Source organism: Lacerta agilis, chromosome 3, assembly GCF_009819535.1.
Source record: "Lacerta agilis isolate rLacAgi1 chromosome 3, rLacAgi1.pri, whole genome shotgun sequence".
NCBI lineage: Eukaryota > Metazoa > Chordata > Lepidosauria > Squamata > Lacertidae > Lacerta > Lacerta agilis.
This window is the reverse complement of record NC_046314.1, coordinates 86,712,247-86,732,357: the sequence shown is the minus strand read 5'-3', so window position 1 is coordinate 86,732,357 and position 20,111 is coordinate 86,712,247. Positions and strand designations below refer to the sequence as shown.

Here is a 20,111-nt window from a genome sequence, read left to right as displayed (position 1 = left end):
CGTGCGTGATGTCAGCGCTCACAGGGTAATGCCAGGGTTGTGGCGGGTAGTTGGAGCCTGTGAAAAATCTTCGCAGCGGTGGTGGCCGCAGATAGAAGAGAGCGATGGTGAAGCGCCAAGCAAACGTGGAGTAGGAGTCTCGACTACTAGTAGTGGTGGCGGCGGCGGCAATAGTAGAAGTAGCAGTTGCCTTTCCGGCTGGAAGCGAAACCGCGAAACCACCACGCTCTTCTTTTTTTCCTTCAGAAAAAGCAGCGAGAGTGGGAAGGGTGCGTGGGTGGGCAACTGGGAGAGAATGAGCGTCTCACCTGCCACGGCGACCGTCCACTCTGAAGAAAGCGACGGCGAGTCCTGAGGTAATTCGAAAGGCCCGCTGTTCCCGCCAAAAAGGAGCTCCTCCGTCACCTGCCAGGGCGCAGGGAAGTCGAAGAAGAAGAGCCCAGGCTGGGAAGGGCAGCAGCGCGGAGCCAAACGACTTCGGTGAACCTCCGGGCAAGGAGCCTGGGTCGGAGAACCCGGCGAGGAGGGAAAGGAGAGAGCTCGCCGGGGCCTGGGAGAGTCACGCCGGCGGGCAAGGAGCGGGGCCCCGTCGCTTCCCGAACGGGCAGGCGAGACGTGGACGCCGCAGGACTTGAAGAGACACTGCGCGCCGCCCCCTTGCAACTCTGAAAGCTGGGCAGAGGCGCGAGGAATCCGGAGAGAGGCGGTTCTCTGGCCCCTAGGAACCCGCCGAGGGGAAGGTTCCGCCCCCCACAGACACCAAGCGGACGGCGGCGTTTTGCTTTCTCCACAGACTTGGCGAAGAGCGAGGGAAAACGCGCGGTCCGTTCCCCGTTTCAAAAACAAAAACGAATCTCCGGCGGTCAGGGGCGCGCGCGCGCGCTCCTGTCGCCGCCTGAAAGCGGCTGGGCGCGAGGTCGAGGCAAGCGCCCCCGCCTCCACCTTCCTCCTGCCTCTTCAGGGAAGAGGCTACCACAAGGATGTGGCGGGACGTTTAGACCGTCTCGGGCACGTCTGGTGGCAGCGGTGACTGGAGCGCGAATTCGCCTCGTGTGCAGCTCGGTGGCTCCGCTTCAGGAGGATCGCCTCAGCGGCTAGTTGGTCCCCGCTGGTTCCTGAAGCGGGAGGAAGATTACTTTTCGGACTCTCGCCTCTTCCCCGCCCGCTCCATTCCATGGCAAGATGAACGCCGCCGGTCTCCTCTTTCTGGCCACTCTGGCCGCCTTGGCCACACAAGCGGTGCCCCGGGAAGCGGGGAGCTCCCCTCCGGGCTCCCGCCCGACGCAGCGGGATGCGCCGAGTTTCTCCCGGCAGCAGAGGAAAAGCCTGGCGATGGATTTCATCGTGCCTTCTCTGTTCCGGACCTACCTGCGGGAGCTGGTGCTGGGCGGTGGCAGCGGCGACGGGGAACCTTTGGGCGGGTTCAAGGCGCGCTGCAGCCTGGTGCTCGACTGCCAGCCGCTGCTGCGCGCGGTCAGCTCTTGGCTCCCCAGGAGCGGGTCGGCGGCGCCTGCTGGCCGCTCCAGAGCCCCGTCCAAGGTGCTGAAAGGCGGCTCGGTAAGAAAGCTGCGCCGCGCCAAGCAGCTGGTGCTGGAAGTGGGAGAAGCCAACCTGCGGGAGGACTGCGCGTGGCATCCTGCCTGGGAAGGAGCCCAGGCAGAGGCACGCCAGATCGAGTTCACCCTGACCGAGGAATTCAGCTGGTGGATCCGCTCTGGAGAAGGCAGGCTGAGGATCCGGCTGATGCCCGAGAGGAAGGCGTCTTTCCAGGGCAGAGAAGGCAGTTTATCAGCGGCGATCAGAGCCTCCCAGCCCCGTCTGTTCTTGCAGATGGCCACCAGAGGTGAGCAGCTGCTTAGCGACTTCTGCATCCGGACAAGATCGGGCTTCTCCCATACTAGCGGGATGGGGGTCAAATCTGTCCCTAGGGAAAGTTTGGGAACTCTACCAATAGAAATAGTGGGGGGCAGAGATGTCTTTGCCTTCCCAGAGTCCACCCCTTCGGGCTAGGATGATTTGGATTAGGAAACCTAATCTCAGAAACCTTGAGGAGGTATTTTGCTGCTGGCTCTAAAGTCCACTCTACTTCTAGTAGAGAAGTTATGTATCTTATCACAAGAATCCACTGGAAAGAGTTTGTAATCTGCTCTGAAATTTCTGCACAGATCTTAAAATAATCAGTCACCACTGCAGGAAAGGGTGTGTATCTCTGAATGGAACTGAAAGAGTTGCATGGAAGCTACATGCTTGTTGTGCTTGTCTAAATTCCTCTTCTCCCTTAATTGCTTGGCCTTGTGGTGTCCAGTGCAAAAATATTGTACTGCAGGCTAATGGGCATAAGGCTCTGCAGTACTCTATTTGGGAACCTTGATCCTCACTTAGTTGTTCTCAACTAAATGGTTGTTCTCAAAGGCAAAGTTCTTCCTTCCGTTGACCAGGAAGCTGCCCTCTCCCTCTTGTAGAAAATAATAAATGAGTAATCATTATCACTATGGTCTAAAAAGCATCTAGTTTGGTTCCAAAGCACTTTGGTTAGTCTACTAAGAAGCAATTGGGCTGTGGACTGCTCTGGTTCTAGAGGTTTATTTTATCTCTGGAGATGCAAGTGGTTCCTTGAATTTCTATGGTTACCCAGAAGAAAGTTCCACTATTTCAGTGGGAATTATTTCCAGCTAAATGTACTCAGTAAAAGTAAATGACATTTTACAGGAATATTCAAGACAGAGAGTAGAGAGGGTCTTTAATCTTTTGGCCCTGGAAAAAGAGAGATACAAAATGAATTTATGATTGGATCAAGTATGTTTGTGAAAAATTGTGTGTGTTTTGAGTTTCAAGGAACTTTAGCGTAGAAAAAAGACTTTATGAAGTGGTTGGTTGGTAAGCAGGATGTATTTCTTTAGTTGTGGTTCACAAGTCTCTCTGGTCTCTCTGGTCTCATGTACCGTATTTTTCGGTAAGTCTATAACTGCTAAAGCTGTCAACTGATTAATGACCAGTGACCAGTCTTCATTTCAATTTATCTCTTCTTCCATTAATTACTGGATTAAAATCAATATCTCTGCATTCCAGTATGTATGTCTTAAACACATTCCTTCAGTCAATAGATTCCTACTGACTGTTATCAGCATGCCTTAAAAAGTTTTCTGTAAGATACAGTGTAATTCAAATTCCTTGTGTTTAATGTATGACACATTAATTCAGTGAAACAGATGAACATTTGTCCCCATAGCTTGCTTGTAAGGTTACAGAAATTACATTATGGATTGCCATGGGGATATAAAGTAGGATAACAGCTAACTCCTCAATTTTGTTGAACTACTGATTTAAGTTTATGCAACCAATGAATTGGTGTAGAGTAGAAGTATTTAGGTTTAATTAAATTGTATACCAGACTGCCAGTTTTCAGTTTACTGATTCCAGAGTAGTTCTGAGCTCCCTTGGGTTACTTTAGAGTAAATGGAGTGAAGACTGTACTGTGTGTTATGCACAAGCAGAGTATACTGAGAAGTCCCAGGATTTATTTCTTAAGGAAAAATGCCTAGACAGTGCATAAAGTCAATGCACAGGGAGAAGAGACACATTCTTGGAAGAGAAGCATACACATGGGGAAACCTCTTAGTATCATTCTTCTTTTAATGGCATTTTTGTATCCAAAGGGAATGCTTCTATGTTCTAAGACAGTAGTGGCCAGTTGACAGCCTGCAGGCTGCATTCAGCCTATGCTTTGATTCTCCCAGTACTCTTTATACCAGGATGAAATCAGTATGAAAGTCCATCACATGTCCTTCTGTTTTGGAATGAGATTGGCACTTGCTAAGATCTTCTGTTCAGGGGAGCATAGGCAAGAAATCCTGGTGGCTGCAATGCCATCATTTTCCAAATTTCTCTAGGCCATGAATAGCTTGACCAGGCAGGGCCTGTCTCTTCTGACTGAAGAAACTGCCCATCCCTACTCTGAGAGATTGACTGATGACCATATATATTGATTCAGTCTCATTAACTCCTGTAAGGTTAGAGCAGTGCAAGAGATCACTGAATTCCACGCCCCCTTGCTCCAGTTGTTCCCTGTTGAATTTCCTGATAAAAACAACAGATCCCTTCTTCTCCTCATATGTTGAGTGCTGATACGATCTAGACTGGAGCTCTTTCTTTTTCCTGTCATTTAAGTAAAATTAATTTATGGTGTAAATTAACCCCATATCCCTTATAATGTGCCATAAGGACATAAGCTAGCATTTTATAATGCAGAACCCTAATTAATGGAGCGTTAGTAGCCCCATAGTTAATGGCCTGCAGAGTAGTCTTAAATACATCTTTCAAGAGAGTTGTATATTCCGATTGGTTTGGAAATGAAAGCTGAAGCATCCACCTTCTGTCTTATATAGGAATAAATGGTCCAGAAAGTTTAAAATTGCTGATAGGACTTCAGTGGGCACAATCAAGATTGAAAGCATTCTAACTGAAATAAAAATTGGACAAGCAGGGCTTATACTCAGTTTTTTGAGCTATGGTGATGGACCTCCTGTGGACACTTAAAAAAAAATGTCACTGAAGCTCTGCCCTCAATTCCAGAACAATCAAAGATGTGATTTTCAGAGAAACAGATCCCACAGATCCTTCTGGTTACTATTTGGGATGCCTGTGGGTAATATTCTTTCCATACGCTACCTTCCATTCTTCTGAGTGACTCTGTTGTTGGGATTGACAGTAGTTCAGACCTGCTGTTAGTTATATCTTTAAATATATCATATTTGCTCCATTATTAAGTATGACCACGCATTTAGTTTGAAGGCATATTTAATCGGTGCTGTGTTAATAACACAATCTACAAGCAGCAGCTCTTCTACACACAAGAGCTACCAATGTTGTTTGCAGGAGCCAAGTTGTTGCAGAAAGGGCATAGCTGAGATCTTCTTTGCAAAACATGTAAGCGGTTGTTCATGTTAATTGGAAACATGTTGCAAACAATGCAATCCTAAAGTCAATAATGCAAAGCCTTTACACTCTCGTTGGTAAACAGTAGCTTTTTCCTTATTGCGTGTTTAGTGAGTAGTTCACAATTGCCAGAAGTTGAGATTAATAATTAACCCGACTTTATTTATTTATTTAGGCTGGCAAAGTTGTCCTTTGTGTAGATTGAAATTAAAATATTGATGGTCAGGGAAGCAAGCTGTAGCTGAACTCTGGTTCTCAAATGAGCAAGAAGTTCCAGTAAATGTTCTTGTTGCCTTAACTGTCACTCCACCCTCTACTCAGAACCCACCGAAGGTTATTTTAAAAAATTGCTTAGCTAAACTCTATATCCTTTCCCTATTTAACAAATCACTCTACAGGAGATTTCTATGAAGGATAATCCTCAGCGTGTGTGGGAAGTATTATTAAGAAGACAGTGAAAGATTGCAAGAAAAGCCATCTTAAAGGATGGCTGCAAAAGCTCTATGGAACACACTGCAGAATGTGTCAACAAAAGTCCTTAGATGAAATGCTCAATTCTCAACAGTTAAGCATAACATCCCTTGTGTATGGGGATTCTGTGCTGGGGTTCGCAACCTTTGTCATGGTGACTTTTGTCTAAAGGTTTTTGCAGCTTTCAGGAATGTTCTCAGTTTACAGGATGGTTAGGCAAACTAAGGCCTGGGGGCCAGATCCGGCCCAATTGCCTTCTAAATCCAGCCCGCGGACAGTCCTGGAATCAGCGTCTTTTTACATGAGTAGAATGTGTATTTTTATTTAAAATGCATCTCTGGGTTATTTGTGGGGCATAGGAATTTGTTCATTTTATTTTTTTTCAAAATATAGTCTGGCCCCCCATAAGGTCTGAGGCACTGCTGTAAAAGATTGCTGACTCCTGGTTTACAGGGCCAGTTTACAGCCAGGAGGTCATTAAGATTTAGCAATGGCAAACTCTGAAGATGCAGGAAACCTTATAACCTTAAATAATTCTAGTAACGAAGTCCCAGTTCTTACATTTGCCAGGGACAGTTCTGCTCTTGTACGGTGGAAGAGGGGGCTAGTTCTAATTCCTCCACCATGCAAATGGTATCACGTGTGAGTCACATGCTCCACACAAACATCTATTCGTATGGATGTCAAGTTCACACAGTCTCCTTCCTCACTCACCAACACACACTTTGGGGGAGAAAGGATAACCTGGACTAGGCCTGATAGGGCATTTTTTGTGAGTAGAGTGCCCTTCTCACATTAGATGTTATCTGCATGGTGGAGGGGAATGGGTGAGCATGCTCCTCCACCTTGGAAGGACAGCTCTAGCGCAGCACCAGTGAATGTATGATCTATATCAGGCAATGATCTATAAACCACTGGGCCATGTATTTCCTCTATACTGTAGACAAATCTGTTTCTTATAGTGCCAGAAATGTGTTCATTTGCTCCTTGAAGCAAGTTTGTTAGGATGTTTCAGTAATCTGTAGATAGTAAGGAGGATTTAACTTTTATTGATGATGAATTGTTACCAATATATTCAAAAGTGTATGTGTATAGGGGTGCATATTAAAACACAGACAGTGCAAGCCAGTCTAGAGACAATACAGAAGGTCATGCCACTTTGATGTATGAGACAGATTGAGATGTTGAACAGCGTTCCTAATAGTAATGCATAGTATGTCAATTTGAGACTTCAGGGTGGATTTCTTCCTAATCTATAGCACACATGTAGACTAATACTAATTTAATATGGGGTTATGTCTGAAGCTGTTCTGGCGCCATGGGAGTGTAATTGCATTTTTGTTAGAGTTACTGCTATGCTCACACTTCAAAAGCACCTGGAATGTTGTGCTGGAGGATTCCCTCAGTCTAGCTTTTGGTTCCTATTTAGACTTCCTACATACCATGAATGGCAAAGTTCCTCAGGTTTTACGTAGTCAGAACTGGCTACTAGATTTCAGCATGGAAATAAGAAAATATGGTGGAGACATATACCAACCTGAACAAAGTAAACAGTGGGAAATGGTTGGAGACCAGTATATAGATGGAATTGATTGATGTTTACAACTAGATTTTGGACCAGGATGCCAACTAGTGCAGAGTGATTTCTGACTTAGGACCTATATTGCATTTTGGTGGGTTTTGGTCTGAAACAACTTGAAATGTAAGGTTTAACATAACCTGGAGATGTCCAGAGAAATCTGGAAGTAGGTCTTTGGTACATCAAGTAGTTCATTGATGTCATCAGCCTTTTCACATCCTGGAAGCTATAAAACATATGCTGATAGGTTTTGCATGGCCTGGGAATGTCTGTAGGCGCATACTTTCATCTCAGATCATGGTAGAGTGGATTGGAGAATGCAAGCAGACATGAGTATTAGCAGATGGTTTTCATTCTACTCCAAGCCCTGCTGAAACTTTCCAAATTGGAATGAAAGGGCATTGCTTATTCTTATATGAGCAGGACTCATCTGTCTTTTTGATACTGCCTATGCTAAAATAGCCATATTAGAAGAAAAAGGCGAATGTTTATGTTAAAACACCCTTGCGCAACATAGTAAATAAATATATCAACCTTACGTTCAAGATCTGACACTTGGCGAAAATGTAATATTAATGAAAAGTGTATGAAATTCAACTACTTCAAATGGGATAGCTGGAATTAGTTGCATGGATGCGTAAGTACTTCCGTCTTGCACCCATGGCAAGTTCTTGGGTATTTAGGTTGCTCAATTTAGTGCTAAACCAAAAGTAGTACAAAGAAAAAGCATGAAATTTTGCATGGTGTTGTGAAATGACCTTCCTTTGCTGCCCAGCTATCTTCCATTTGGACTTTGCTGCCCGTGCTGACTGTTATTTGGGCTAGTGGGGTAAAGCAGAGGGACAGGCACAGTAATTGACTTCTAGAAATAGAATATGTTGACAGTTCTCCTGACACCAAGAAAATTCTCTGCCTGAATGTTCTCCTAGGTAGCTTGAGGTAGGTCACTGTGGCTCACTATGCAGTAACTCTCAGAATGCTTTGTTCCTGAATCATCCTTTGATGCCCCGTCTTCCACACTGCTTTCAGGTGCTACCCCCCTCCATGGTCTTTAATTCTGAAAAAAGAGGGTGGGTTTGCATGCCCCTTGCTCCCTCTCTATAGCTCTCTGTTCTTGGTGCCACCCTGGTAATTGGTTTTATTTTTATTTTATTTTTTGAAAATAATATTTATTAAAGGTTTTTCCAAATAAATCCAAATTGCAATACATGATTAAATTTTTCCAAACTCCCCTTTCTCTCACCAAGGGGAGCAAACAAAACAAACCCCCCCTCCATAGCTGTCAAGTTTCGGATTTGAAAATAAGGGATCAGAAGCCTCACCTATCCCGGGACAGTCACATGGCAGTGGTGGGCGGAGCCAGAAGCAAAAGTGGGCGGCACTGGTGTGAACGCGCGCAGTAGGCTTACTGTATTTTGGAAACGCTGCCCGTGGGCTACGATGCCTGTAAGCGCGGGAAATGGCTCCCGCTTGCTTTGAGGCTGCAAGGAGGCGAGGTCTTCCCAGTCCCTGGCCAGCAGGGGGTGGGAGAGGAGCTTCTTCCTTTGAAAAAATGGGAAATTAAAGGGATATAAAAAATAAGGGATAGCAGCGGGAAACTGCTTGAAATAAGGGAGATTTCCGGGGGAAACGGGATACTTGACAGCACTGCCTCCCTCTCGCTGGGGTGATCAACAATTCTTTCCCAATTTAACCACTTACTTTACACATATCATCTTTGCCTTTTTCGACTTCCCCGATTCCCCCCGTTGATTTCCAGATTTGCCCTAATTCACAGTTATTGCCAATTAATCCCCATATTACTTTTCCTCCTTCTCACATTTTTCTTAATTAATTCTTTTACTAAATAGTTATTCATCTTACGCGTCTTATTTATCACCCTGGTAATCGGTTTTAGAGGGGTGGGTTCCTCCTTCTGTCCATGTTTTTGTGTTGTACCTGTGTAGGAGCCCTCCTACATCTAGGCTTTGCTGATTTTGAATAGCTGCTGGCAGACTCCACAATAGCCCTACCCCTTAGGGTTTAGCCTTAGGATTTGTTGACATTATATTCCTTCACATAATATTCAATACAGAGTATAGCACAGTTAAAATTCATTATGGACAAGCTGCCAAAAAGTTAACACTGTGGCAAGTGGTAGTATTTCTTCCATAACATGTAGAATCTAGGAATCCTTGGAGAGAAAGTCTTCTGACAATGGCAGTCCCAATGATGAGATGGATCAACTCTCTTTTCTATGCCACGTGGAGTCATGGACACTAGAGTCTGCATCTCTTCCCTTGAACCAGACCCTGATGTTTGGACCACAGATTCCTTGGAGGATCAGGAGAGCTCTGAGGTCCCCACAACTTGAAACACCACGGTCTAGAAGACATCAGCTGACCATATGTCAGGGAATGGAGCCTCCAGCTAGCCTAGGCTATAAGATTTGCCCTTTGCTTCAGGGCATTGCTGAGACAACTTTGATGTTCTGCAGGTTCACTAACAATGGTCCTCAAACCCACACATTGGTCCCTCTCCAAGGTACTGATATTTCATTTCCTTGCCTTCCTGTTTGCTTTGAATCCAGGGGCTACAGACCTCCCCCTTGCTTGGACCATCACCTGTCCTTGTGGGTGGGACCCCCATGGATCAGGAAACATACACAATCCTGGAAGCCACCAGACACTCTTAGTTTGTGGTTAGGTATCTTTATGTCCTATATGCTATGGATAGGACATTATTCACTTGCCATGGATATGCCATTTTTATGACACCCTGGTAGCAAATATAACTTGTCTGGGAGCAAATGAGACTCTGTTAGGAAGTAAATTCAGCCAAATTCCAGTACAATTCGGGGCTGATAGCAATTGCACTAGAGTAATGCTGTAAAAGGTGGTGTGTATACAAATCTTTAGATACTAATGCTACAACTACGTATTTTACCCACATATATTGGTCTTATACCAATTTTAACTAGCATGGCCTCCCACAAAAAAGCCAGTGAACTGTAGTTTGATTAAGGTGCTCAGAATTCTCTGCTAGAGCTTCCCAGCATTCCCTGCCCTGGAGAACAGAAACAACTATCAAATCAGTTTATATCTAGTGCAAAGTCATTATTAAATGTTAACTCCTTCCCCAGCTGCAGTTCCACTGAAAATGTTCCTGTGCTGGAATTATGCTTGAAAGTTGTCTTCTATAGGTGTGAATTAGGTTTTCAAACCTAAATGATGGGGTAGGATGGGGGGCTAAGGAGTAGAAGCCGCAGTTCAGGTGGTGTTGCTCCATGGCCCTCCGTGATCTCAACAGGCTGGCCATTTCCCACCCCTGGCTTGGATCATATGATAATAATCATGATGGGTAATTAATTTATTGCTATTCCTTTTGTTTGATTTTGTAATCCTGACAACAGAAATTGTGTTAAGAGTGAAATATATAAACTGTGAGTGAGATGCTGAAAGCTACTGGCAATAACCACCTCATTCTGCTGTCTCACTATAGCTCTTACAAATCAACTCTGTGCAATTATATTGCTTGTGTATAATTCTGTTGTATTTGCTGCATGTGAATGGGGTATAACTTCAGATGCAATGCAACCTCAGCTGGTAATCTTCCTGTAGTTCAAAAGGAATATTTCCCCCATTGATTCTCATTGATGTTATTTTAACGTGTAGGCATGCTTAATGTTTAAAGTGTGAAAATTCTCAGTTGGCCCAGTTATTAATCACCTGCATATGAATATGCAAATGACTTTTGCAACTATTGCCTTCAAAACTGCTCAGTTCCCACTGACTTCCATAGGATCTTAGTGTATACAATTGCAGTGTGTGCCTGTATTTCTACCATTAGTTGGTTCATGTTCTACATAGCCCTTTGTTGTCAGTAATTAACATTCTCAATTTACAGATGAGTTCAACTTGGATTTGAACCCAAGTTTATAGAAACAACAACTACCCAGTGGACCATATTGGTTTTCAATGGCCTCCACAGAAGTAAGGTTCAGAGAACAATTTAACTGCATTATGAACTATGCATGAAGAGCAGTTTCTGCATAACCTGAGCTTGGTGGAATTTCTAAGCAGTGCAGAACTGTATAGACCTCTATTTCTGACTTATCATAAGTATTTGTATGTCAGTCTCCCTCTATATTGCTAGAATAGTTAAACGTGGCATTTAAGTCATCGGTGTACCAAAATGTTGGTACAGACTGTATTCCTGTATAATAAAGAGATGCAGTTATTCACATTTACAGTTGGGGAAACGTGGCAGAGAAAGGCTTCATTTTCATGAATGCAAAGTGTCTTCAGAAGAGAAGGAAGCTCCCTGGGCAGCACTATGACCATCGGATTATCTTCCCCATTGTCATCACCTATAATATGCAGTACTGCTGGCATGCTGTTTATTATGCTTCTGTTTGCTTAACTAGCATCAGTTCCAAAGAGAGACCTGGCCTGAGCAGGTTCTCATCCATGATCCCTCCAAGACGTTCCCAAAAGTTGGAATTCCATTTCATACAAATAGACTTGGCTGTGGAGAAGTTTCCAATTAATACATGCTTCAGTCTTGTTTAGTTAGGAGAACAAGTATATTCAGCAGCCAGGATGCCTGAATTTTCTCTGATCTGTTCAATAAAATGTCCTTTTGAAATGTAGTGAGTTATACCCCTCCTCCCCGCTGTTGTCCCTTCCTGAGCAGTTTTCATGAAAAACAATTTATTTGACAAACCGTAGCCTTGTTCCCTGTTTGCACGCTGCCTATCTGTAGCTTATGGATGTCTCTGGCTTGTCAGAGTTATTTGCCACCTAATTTCAGCAAACGTTTTTCAGTCTGCAACTTGCTTATGCGAAGGTCACTACGTATATTTGATATTCAAAGTTCAAGCTACTGTTTGAAGGCCAGTGATATGGATTTGTCTCTGGCTCTGAGCACCACACTTGGAAACATAGACTTGTGCCAATGAATCTGAAGTTTGCTTCTTGAAGTATAATTTTACGCTTGCTTATCATTCAGCTGCCTTTTGTTAGAATTCCTAACAGTAACCCAACCTGCTAAAATGTTGATAGGTAAAATATATATTGCACAATGTACCAGCCAAGTCAGAACAGTGTTTAATATATAGGAAAATATACAAGATTTCTTTTCAAGTGATTACTTTAGCTGGGGCTATTTTGTACATCTGTTTCTGAAAATTTGCAGTCCCTCAAGGGATGCTGCTTTATGTAAATATTTAGCAGAAATATAATTATAGCTGGAAATCAACAGGAGGCAACAACTCTGCTTGCAAACCTACTGCTCAAAGCATCTGAATGCCGCATTCAAACCACTTTGTATGTTTGTTTACCTGAAAGGAAGGCACTCTAAAACTAGTCATTATGTTTGGAAAATGAGGTCTAAATTCCTTTCCCCAAGGTATTTAGGCTACAACCCTATGCACTGTACACACAGATCTGAGTGTAAATCCCATTGAACTCACTGTGGCTTACTTCTGAGTACACATGTACTGTATAGGACTACACTGTTAATGAGTCAGTGGCAGAACTGGAATGCAATCTCTACCTCACAAGACTGTTTCCCAAATTTCTCTTGAACTGATTGAATTATTACCCTTCCCTTATACAAAGAATATTCAGAAATGTGTGCTACGGCATAGGCGGCCATGCATAGATGAAAAAGGTCCTTTCTGAAATGAGCTACATTTGTCTTGCCTCTGTAATTCAGAAAAATTTGGTTGGAGAAAAATGTCATGGAAGCATAAATGCAGATTTGATAAGTTTGACCTTTCTTCTCTTCAGAACAATAAATGTCAGAAAGCTTAAAATGACAAGGTGGAATAGCTGGAGGTTATTTATGTCTTTAAATATTTAGGCAAGAAATGCATTTTGAGAATAACAAGCCAATCCTGTGGCATCCACTACACTACAGGCGCACCTCCTCTAGTCTCAATCATATGTACCCACAGCAGCAAAAGCCGAAAACCAACCATGAACAGTGGTATACAAGAAATAATGTAGCAACACCGACAGACTTTCCCACAGTGGCAACTACAGCAGCACCAGTCAATAATGGCATTGTGTATTGACAATATCACATCATATTCATGCATGGAGGGCATCAATCAACATGCAGAAGCAGCAAGGAGGCTATGATGATATTATGGAGCCTGGTCCTCACCCTCTTCCCACACACAATACAGAAGGATGCTGCCAAAATGCTGCCAAGAAGAGTCCACAGTGCCTCACTTGTCAGAGGTGCCAGTGACTAGCAGTGAGAAGGGCAGCAAGTGAAGTGATGCATGAAGCCACCAACCTCAAGGCTTCCCCTCAGAAAAGAGTTTAAATTCCCTTGCAGTCCACACATAACCAGCCATTCCAATCTCAACATCAAAGTCACCCCCATAGATAAGAGGCCTGCACATGTATTCCATATGGTGACAGTGCACATCCTCTCTCTCTCTCTCCTTCTCTCTCTCTCTCTCTCTCTCTCACACACACACACACACACACACACACATTGGGAAAGTGCTTAAGTCCCACTGAGATGCTACACAGAAAATTGGACATATAATTGCACACAGTATGTTTAGGTGGATGTCTGTGTGAGAGTAACACAGGTTTTGCAAGGAACAGCAGATACATAGTTAAGCACCATCATGCACCCTACATCAATAAGTTTACAGTGAACCATGATGTGAACTGGATTGTAGTTGAGTGGAATAGTGACCAACTGGTAAAAGCTGAGATGGAAAAAGGGAGAAGAGGCAGGGCTAAACGGAAAGCAACGTCCTAACCTCACATCCACAAAGAAGGCTCATGATAGTCCATGGCAAATCCATGACAATGGTGGCTGTGCTTCACTACTACATGGTGGGAGCTTTTCTAGGTTGGGGCAGGGGCATGGCTCAGCATATGTCAGCAGAATGCCTGCTTATGTATATGGACACACCACTACAACCTGTTGAGTGAACAAGCCACCACACAATATTCCCAACTGCAGAGATTTACATTTATATCCTGCCTTTCTTCAGCAGAACGCAATGTAGAGTTCCTACACAATGCAGCTTATACAGGGTTCCATCCAGGCAATGACCATAACCACAGCATAGCTGTAGCAACATTGCTGCGTCAAATGCTTTTAGGCTGTAGCCTTGAGCTATGTTCTGTTGCTGAGCCTTATACCCCTGGTGATGCGCCCTGAGCTAATACCACCTCATGCCAAGGGGGCTCTCTGTGATTAAATGGATGTTGAACTACCCTGACAGTCGCATCTCCCTACTCATGCCTTCTGATGTCTGCATGTTGAGCATGGATATCTGAAAAGGGCAAGCCAACCTATATACACAGGTTTCTCCTCTTCAGATGTTAGCATTCAATGTGAGACATCAGGGCTGGGGCCACCAGCGTAACCCTGGAGCCCATAAATTGTGTGAACCCCTCCCTGCTTTATGCACATAATATGAAACGGAGGCCTTAATCAAAAGACTATCTGATGTGGCGAGGGAGAGGTGGCAGAAGCCAGTAAACTGCACCTGTACATTAACAGCAACGGGGCTATTTTGATGGTGGCTGTTCTGGAATTTTGTGATGGTTGTTATGCTGGAAACCATGGTTGTGAAGAGATTCACTGCAGCAGCAGCAGAAGCATGACTCTGATATCCCACTTTGCATTATATGTGATAAATTACTTTTACATGCTTTCAACACAAGTTTTACAACAACCAGCACACTGCTTTCAAATAACACCTGCTATAGGGCTCACAGACATATATATGCGTACACACACACACACACACACACATGCGTATACACAGCACACAAACACTGAACCACCTTCCTCTCACCCCAAGCCTTTTTTTTTCATCCAACATTGTCAATCAAAATTATGCTACTTACTAGCAAGGGTGGACTTGGGCGCCCTGGATTAGGCCAACATTTGCTCCCCCCCCCCAGTTCTTGCACCGTGGGCTCTTGCAGGGTCCTAGAGCCCTCATGCCTCCTTCCCACAGCAGGGCAAGTGCTTACGAGGCATCCTCTCTGCTTGGTGTTCAGTGCTGGGGAACTGGTTGTGCTGCCCTAAAACTGCCTCTCTTATTGGTCTGTGGGGTTCTTCATGCTCATGTCATGTAACCCCAGGCAAGTAGCACTTCTGTTTCTCTTGATGTACGATTATCTGAATATTTTGGATTCACTTGTACTCCTTTTAAAGATACGCTGAGCTACTTTGTACGCTCATCATTTTATTTCACCTGCACTGGCCAAAGTAAATAAACAAAATCATTCAAATACATCACACACACACACACACACAGTCTTTTTGATGAGACTCAGCACAGTCTGTTGGAAGCACACTGCTCCTAGAGTTGATAAAGATCCACTGTTAATTCAAAGGGAACATCTGATTTATGTTAGGCAGCTGCCTGCTGATGATTTCACAGTGGGTTAAGGAACTCTGGTTCAGCCCATTTTCTTAAAGCTATCTGATTAGCACTCCACTTCTTAGTTACTTCATTTGAAAGCTAGTACCTCATTTAAGAGGCATCTGGTTGGCATCTGTGAGAGCAGTATGCTGCTCTAGGCGGGTCTTGGACTTGATCCAGCAGGCCTCTCTTACATTGTTACGCTCTTGCAATTTATTACCTTATTATGAACTTGCAATTGGTTGGGGGCCATGCAACAGCTCCTTTCCAGCGACAGGACACAAGAGGCTGGCAGCTCCTGCTTTGAGGTGTTTGGGGTTTTTTTTGCTCCTCGGTCACAGCAGCTGAGTTAGCTTCTACACAATGTGGTGACCACACCCTAGATATATACTGTACATAGGTTTTGCCAGGTCTGGCAGAGCAGGGCACCTTCAGAACAGTGCAGGCGTTTTGTGTGCCACATCCTTTTCCTTGGGGGCTGAAGTGGAGACGTGAGAGCACGGAAGCTAATACATCAATGCTGAGGTTGGAACCAAAACCAACCACTCTTCAGGAATCGCATTCATCATTATGAAGTGCAAAGAAAAGGACCCTTGTCCCTAATGCAAAACAGTTCACAGATGCAGCACTGCACCACAGCATGCCTCTGGAAGCGATCAGAATCAGTTCATAATATCGCAGGGTGCTGCCTTCCTCTAAATCAGCTTTGAAAGATAGTGAGGCTTTAAAAAGCTTATTTATTTAAATACTTTTCTCTGAAATATATGAGTTAGCTGAATACTCCATATACTTGTAAACTTCTGTATGTATGAAAGGTGAACCTCTTATACAAACACATTGCTGGGAACTGGGAATTCAAGAAAGAGGTAATTCTCTAAATTGGGATAAAACAGAAAGGAGGCGCTGACAGAAACTGATAAATGACTGTACAAGTTTATTCATTCCTTTTAATTGAGTAGTTCTGGCTACATCCAGGAGATGGCACTAGTATGCACCTAGACTACAAATGTGACCTAATCTATGTCTCTCTCTCCCCCCCCCCCTTTTACTCTTAACAAACAAACCATGGGCATAATCCCATAGAATTCAATTTGTGTGTACAGATTGCTGGTGTCAACTGAAAGTGTAGCTTTTACTGTCTACATTTTAGAGCCAAATTACATGTTACTATGTGTGTATTTTCTCAGAAATGTCCTTGTTTTAACTGAAAGCTGTGACAAGAAGCTGTGAATAGCGGTGAAGGATGAGCAGGTCGTGGTGGTATGAAATCTTTTCCCTTCCAGACATTTTCTACTGAAAATTGGTAACTTCCTGCTGCTTTTTTTGTCCTGCAGCAGGTAAGAGACAGGTACCTATATATTTATCCCTGTGAAATAAAAAGCACAAAATGAGGAATGCGTATATGGCTTTTGAATGCACAAAAATGCCTGGAAGGGGAAGAGTTAAGCTGCATCTCTCCTCCATAATTTCTTTCCAGGAGGCTGCTTTTAGTTACAAAAATAAAACATTGGGAATAAATCTGATTCCGTTTGCATTTAAAGGCAAACCTACCTAATTCACACTTTTCGAAACAATACTTGGACTGAAGCTGAAGCACAGTGATCCTTCCAAGTTTGCACGTCTTCAAATTTTGCAGTGCAGTCTTCCAGTCAAGTAAGCCAAGTAATGTGTACAAAAATGCATATACCAGGGTAAAGTATGCAACAACAACAACAACAACAAAAAACCGGCCTATGTTAGTGAAACTAACATACACAAATGTGTTATACTAGGCCAGTGGTGTCCAAACTTTTTTTTTCAAAGAGGGCCAGATTTGATGAAGTGAAGGGCTGTGGGGGTCTACCAAAGGGCCAACCAAAGTTGTTGACCTTTTTTGGGATTGAAGTTCTTGAGTTTTTTTTTGGGGGGGGGGGGTTGGAGTTGTTGAGCTTCTTTGAGGATTTCCCCCAGGAAATAAACTGCCACAGGGGCCGGATTTAACCGACCAGCAGGCCGGATTAGGTCCCCCAAACCGACTTTGGACATGCCTATACTAGGAGAAATCTGCAGTAAAATGCCGATGAATTTTCACAAGAGCTTCTTAAACAAATAATTAAATTGCAAACTGATGCAGAAATGTGGAGTACTGGACTGAAGATGGGAAAACTGAGGAAATTAATAGAAATAAGAACAGACAGATTTGCCCATCCAAGGTCCAGTGCCAACACCTCCAAGGATGCGATCCTGTGCACACTTTTCCTGAGCTGGCCGTCAGCACCATTCAGTTAGCACCTGCTCAAGCCTGCTATGAAATGTCAGCAGCACAATTGTATCCCGTATACTGAGAGATGTGTAGTAAATTAAATTATATCTTTTATCAAACTAAGTGATTGCAGTACTGAAAATTTCCATCACATATTCTTCATAAGGCAGAAATAACTGTTCCTCTGGGCAAAGTCTAACTGAGTGTAATCTTATTAATTACTGCAATATGATTTTATAATTCTTTGTTCACGGAGCACTAGCTTTAGCCAGGTATCTTCCAGCTTAGCTGCTTTTGTAGGATTTCTTTTTCCCCCCACCCTGATTACCCATACCTGAAGAAGAACTTGCAAATCTGAAGCTTGCAACAAATTATTAGTCCATCCAATCAATGGATCACATTTCACCTAGTTGAAATCTCTTCACTGCGAGTATTAGACCAGCAGAAAATTGAAGCTCTTCATCAGCTCACACTTCACCAAAGGGGTCCTCTTCAGGCACTGTATCTTTTAGGAAATCAAATAACATTCTCAAGAAGAACCCAGGCCTCCATTTCTGCTTTTATTCTAGTAGCCCCCCCCAACAGCTTTCTTTTTTTAAAATAATAATCAATCAATCAATCATTTATTACTGTCAGCAACCAGTACAAATGAAAATGAAAATGAAACGAAACCAGGCACATTTATTTATGGATTTTTGAGTACAAGAATCTCAGATGAGTAATAATGCAGGTGCTAAATTTTAGGTATATCCGATAGTCACAAAATGCTTGGTACAGAAACAGGCTACAACTGTCCTACCCACTGCTCCCTAAGACCACTTGGTGTGCATAGTTTGAGAAAAGTTGTATGCCATGCTTAGGACGACACAGAAGAAATGCTGTGAGCATTCACAGAGAAAAAGAAACAGAAGAAAAACAAAACAGAAATGTTTTTTGATGTGTCTAGAACTAGCCAAAGTGTGGCCATACCTGTGGCTTGACTCGAGTCTGGTCACTAATTCCAAGCTGTGACTTATCCCAGGTGCACAGATTCCTCCAGCCCATGTCTGTTGACTAACTGGATGGCCATGTGGTTAAATCAAAATGGCCAGTGCACTAATTGGTATTATTAGACTTTGTAGATGAAGGGAGCATGACCTTATGATTATTTCAGAAGCAGTTTTCATTACTGGTGCTAATTAGACTTGAAGTTAATGAGGAAGGATTACTATTCAGGGGCTTAAGAGGAGGCCAGAACAGTTATTGCAGGTTAATTGTTCTTCTAAAAGACCCCATTTCAAGAACAACTCATTTTATCAACTCCCCTCCCCACCCTTTCATGCTGGGTGAGATATGTTTGAATAGAATTCAAAACATAATTGCAGGACTGATCCCCCATCTATTGCTTGATCAGCAATCATTTTGCATCAGCAGAAGGTTAATAAAATGTTTAAGGAAAGAAATGCTGTGCCTTATCTACATGTGGTGAATACAGAATAGTCTGCCCTGCAGATATTTCCCATAAGCCTTTTTCAGTGTACCTTTTAACTCTGAAAAAATGCAAACCTTCTAAAAACCCAGAAGGGAAACAGTTAATTTTTGTACTACCATAAGAAGGAAATACATTTATAAGGCACTTGTAATTCAGGTTGTCTTAATACTTCCTTTAAAATAGAGTTCAAATCCCCAATTAAACTCTGAGATCAATCTCAAATGTTTGTGTAAGTTTGAAAGTATTTTAAAACATTTATAAGCTATCTTCTCTAACCCATTTACAGAGCAACACTGTATTTTCCATGATTCTAAAAAAAAACCACCCCAAAATATTCCAGTATTTGCATATATGGTTGTATATGATTTATTTTTAAAAGTTATCATTTATGCTGTGATGTCACCGTCCAAGAAAGTATAATGAATGTCAGTTTCTACAGCTGGCCTACGTGTGTTTATTATTTAGAACAGATAACAGTAGGGTGTGTTAGGTTTGAGGTAGTTGTTCAGGCACCCATAATTCTGGTGGCCCTCTTCAGTTTTCATTTACAACCAAGTAAGGCTGTAGCCCTTATGATTATAGGAAGGGGGAAAAAGATATTTCCTCCCTGATCCACTCCTCCTCAAAAAGCTTTCAGAACTCATATTTCTCTTGAAGTAAAAGATGATGACAATTTTACTATGATACGGTAAATCCTCTGTGGTATCCTAAATCTAGCTTCAGATACCTTTTAGAAGAAGGCAGGGGGCAGGATTCTCTAAAGCTTTAAACAGCTCAGGACCGCAATACCTCAAGGACTGCCTCTCCCCATAGGGACTGACCCGAACGCTATGATCATAATCTGAGGTCCTTCTTTATGTGCCTTTTCTGAGAGAGGTTCAGAGTGTGGCAGCAGGAGAACAGGCCTTTTCTGTAGCGGCTCCCCATTTGTAGAACGGTTTCCTCAGGGACGCTTACCTGGTGCTTTCATTACATATATTTAGGTGTCAAGCAAAAATACACTTCCTCACCCAAGGCTTTA

General features: G+C 43.2%; 1 protein-coding gene across 1 annotated transcript in view; it reads left to right on the top strand.

Moving 5' to 3' along the window:
• The first annotated feature begins 1,182 nt into the window (after nt 1-1,182).
• The window catches only part of LOC117044643 (ALK tyrosine kinase receptor-like), a 252,823-nt gene continuing 233,894 nt past the window's right edge, over nt 1,183-20,111 (top strand). Inside the window, exon 1 of the mRNA XM_033145451.1 lies at nt 1,183-1,843. Within this exon, the coding sequence (XP_033001342.1) occupies nt 1,183-1,843 (661 nt within the window). The remainder of the gene's footprint in view (nt 1,844-20,111) is intronic.